The following is a 2,633-nucleotide window of genomic DNA, read 5'->3' as shown; positions in this document are numbered from 1 at the left end:
AAGTAACTCATATCAAAGACCAGTTTTTAAAATTATAAAACAATAATATTTTTAAACCAGTACAAGAAAAGTCTCTTCTATCGTTACGTGAAAACTATACAAAAAGATTCTTCACGTTTTGCTTCTACTTCAGCACCCCTGTCACTGTTAAGCTAGACAGGTATTCAGACAACGTATCCGACTCTGGCAAGTGACAGGGAAAATACCACCAGCCGCAGAAAGCACTTCTGCAAAAACGCAAAAAGATGTGGTGCCGCTTCCACCCTAGCAACTAACTTGTCCGGGAAAATAACTGAAAAGCAAAGGTATGGTGTACGGAGACTTTAGGAATTGTAGCTTTAGGTTCTAGAAAGACAAATATTAAAAACTATCAACTTCTAGAGTCATTTTATTTTCACTTAATTTACAGATGCAGAAATCGACTAGATGTCAATTACAAAACTGAAGGCAGAGCTGAAGCGTCTTTGCCTGAGTACACAGTTGATTTTTCCCCTCCCAGGGTATACAACATCCCTTTCAAACCAATGCTATGTATAACTATATTTAGAAATACGCAGAGAGGAAAATATTACTGCTGCAATTCAAGGCTGTAAATGAGAGGGGAACACATGAAAGCCTCATGGATTGGAAAGCTTCGATTTAGGTCATGTTCCTCAATCAATGTCAAATGTCAGATGACATTTGAAGGTGTTAATTATGACCAAAAAGAAAAAAAAAAAAAGAATCCTGCAACAAACCCCACTCGAAGAAAAGGGTAATACTCTCTCCATACAAGAAAAGAAAATCGATTTTTAATTTCTTCTTCCAGCACTGTCAGAGGTAAAGTTTTCAACAAAATATTTAAGAAGCTCTGGACAGTCTGAAGTGCCGGATCTGAGTCAATACATAGAAGCAACCACTTGTTTACAGCTGGATAACTTTCTTCAGAAAGGCAGAAGAGTAAAGTGAGCTTCAGAAATCAAGAAAAGCGATGAACACAGGAATCATGAACCGTTTGCACATCAGCCGATGAACCTTTCCGATGGCCACGTCTCCTGCGCGTTGGTGGGGACGGCCGGAACCTCTTCCTCGGGCGGGGCCAGGGCCTCCATCTCGCGCACCACCTGCGTGAACACCTGGTCTACCATGAGTTTGCTCTTGGCCGTGACCTCCAGGAACGGGCACCGCCACTCGCGGGCCAGCGCGCGGCCCCGCGCCGTCAGCACCTGGCGCTGGGCGTCCAGGTCGGCCTTGGTGCCCACGAGAACCAGCGGCACGGCCTTGGACCCCCGCAGCCGGCCCATGCGCTCCCGCAGCGGCCGCACCGCCTCGAACGAGGCCTCGCTGCACACGCTGTAGAGCACCACGAAGCCGTCGCTGTTCTTGATGTACAGGTCCTTGAGGGTGACCAGGTGCTCGGCGCCCACCGTGTCCACGATCTCCAGCAGGGCGGGCGCCGCGTTCACCTCGATCACCTTGCTGAAGAGCTCCTCCACCGACGGCTCACACTGCTCGGGGAAGCTGCCGCAGGCGAACTGCGTGGCGAGCGCCGTCTTGCCCACGGCCACGCTGCCAAGCAGCACCACCCGGTAGCCCTTGGTGGGTCGCGGCCCCAGGCCCGCCATGGCCCAGGCGCGGCTGGCTGGACGCGCAGCCGGAGGAATGGCGCGCGGAGGCTGGGGCCCGGCCGCCGGGGCCGCGGGGGCGTGGAGGCAGGGCCGGGGAGGGAGAAGCAGGGGGGAGAGGGGCGGGGACGAAATCAGAGGGGAGGGGACCCCGGGGGCCTGGCGCTCTGGCTCTGGCGTCGGGGCCGCGGTGGGCTTCCTCCGTCGCGCCCAGACCTGCCCCCGCCCGGCCCCGATCTGCTCCCTGCGGCTCAGAGGTCACCCGCCCCGCCTCCGGGACGGGGCCCCCCGCCCCCTTCTCCGGCCCCTGGTTCCCGCGCAGCGTCTGCCCCGCCCCCGGCCCGGGCGGTCTGGCGCCGGCCACCCCCCACCAGCTCCACGTCCCGGCCTCCCTCTCCGGTCGGTCCCGAGCTGCCGGCCGCGCTCCGCCCAGTACCCCGTCGGCCTGCCGGCTGGGGCCCCTCCCTCAGTCCCCGCTCCTTGCCACCCGTTCCTAGGAGAGCCCGCTCCGCCCGCGGGACCAGAAGGTAACCTGATCCCTTCCACGTCAGCCGGGAAATACCAGCATTTCTCCACCATTTCAGATCCAGTCTCGTGGCCGGAAGCCAGACTGGCCTCGCTCAAGGTCAGGCCTGGTGGGGCTGCGCCGCTGGGGCACCTCTCCTGGCCGGGAGGACCCCACGGAAGGGGGGACCGGTGAGGGAGCTTCAACCGAGGGCCCCACGTTGCTCGCTCCTGGCACCCATTCTGTGCCCCTCGTGCCCCTGCCTTCACTCTGGCCCCCGCCAGCGCCCTCTTGTCACTGAGCAGAGCCCAGGGGAACTTTATAAAATGTAAATCACATTTCACTTCCCCACTTAAACCCTCCCTGGCTTTCTATTGGGCCCTCCTGATCTAAGAGTAGAAGTGACCGCATAACTCCAACCCAAGCCTGACAATGAAAGCATGAACCCATTCACCCAGCGGCAGGCAAAAACCGAAAAACCCGGGGAAACGGGGCTTATCACCCTGCTTATAAAGGGGCTCCCC

The 2,633-nt window shown here is 57.4% G+C and overlaps 1 protein-coding gene across 1 annotated transcript; it reads right to left on the bottom strand.

Moving 5' to 3' along the window:
• Nucleotides 1–372: 372 nt before the first annotated feature.
• LOC137216066 (ras-related protein Rap-2a-like) lies at nucleotides 373–2,422 on the bottom strand. Its single transcript, XM_067721856.1, has one exon. It carries the CDS (start codon nucleotides 1,602–1,604, stop codon nucleotides 1,002–1,004), a length of 603 nt encoding a protein of 200 aa, XP_067577957.1. The 5' UTR covers nucleotides 1,605–2,422; the 3' UTR covers nucleotides 373–1,001.
• Between the last annotated feature and the right edge of the window lie 211 nt (nucleotides 2,423–2,633).

Source organism: Pseudorca crassidens, chromosome 1 (assembly GCF_039906515.1).
Source record: "Pseudorca crassidens isolate mPseCra1 chromosome 1, mPseCra1.hap1, whole genome shotgun sequence".
Classification (NCBI taxonomy): domain Eukaryota; kingdom Metazoa; phylum Chordata; class Mammalia; order Artiodactyla; family Delphinidae; genus Pseudorca; species Pseudorca crassidens.
The sequence above is the reverse complement of the archived record's forward strand: the minus strand, read 5'-3'. Positions and strand labels throughout refer to the sequence as shown.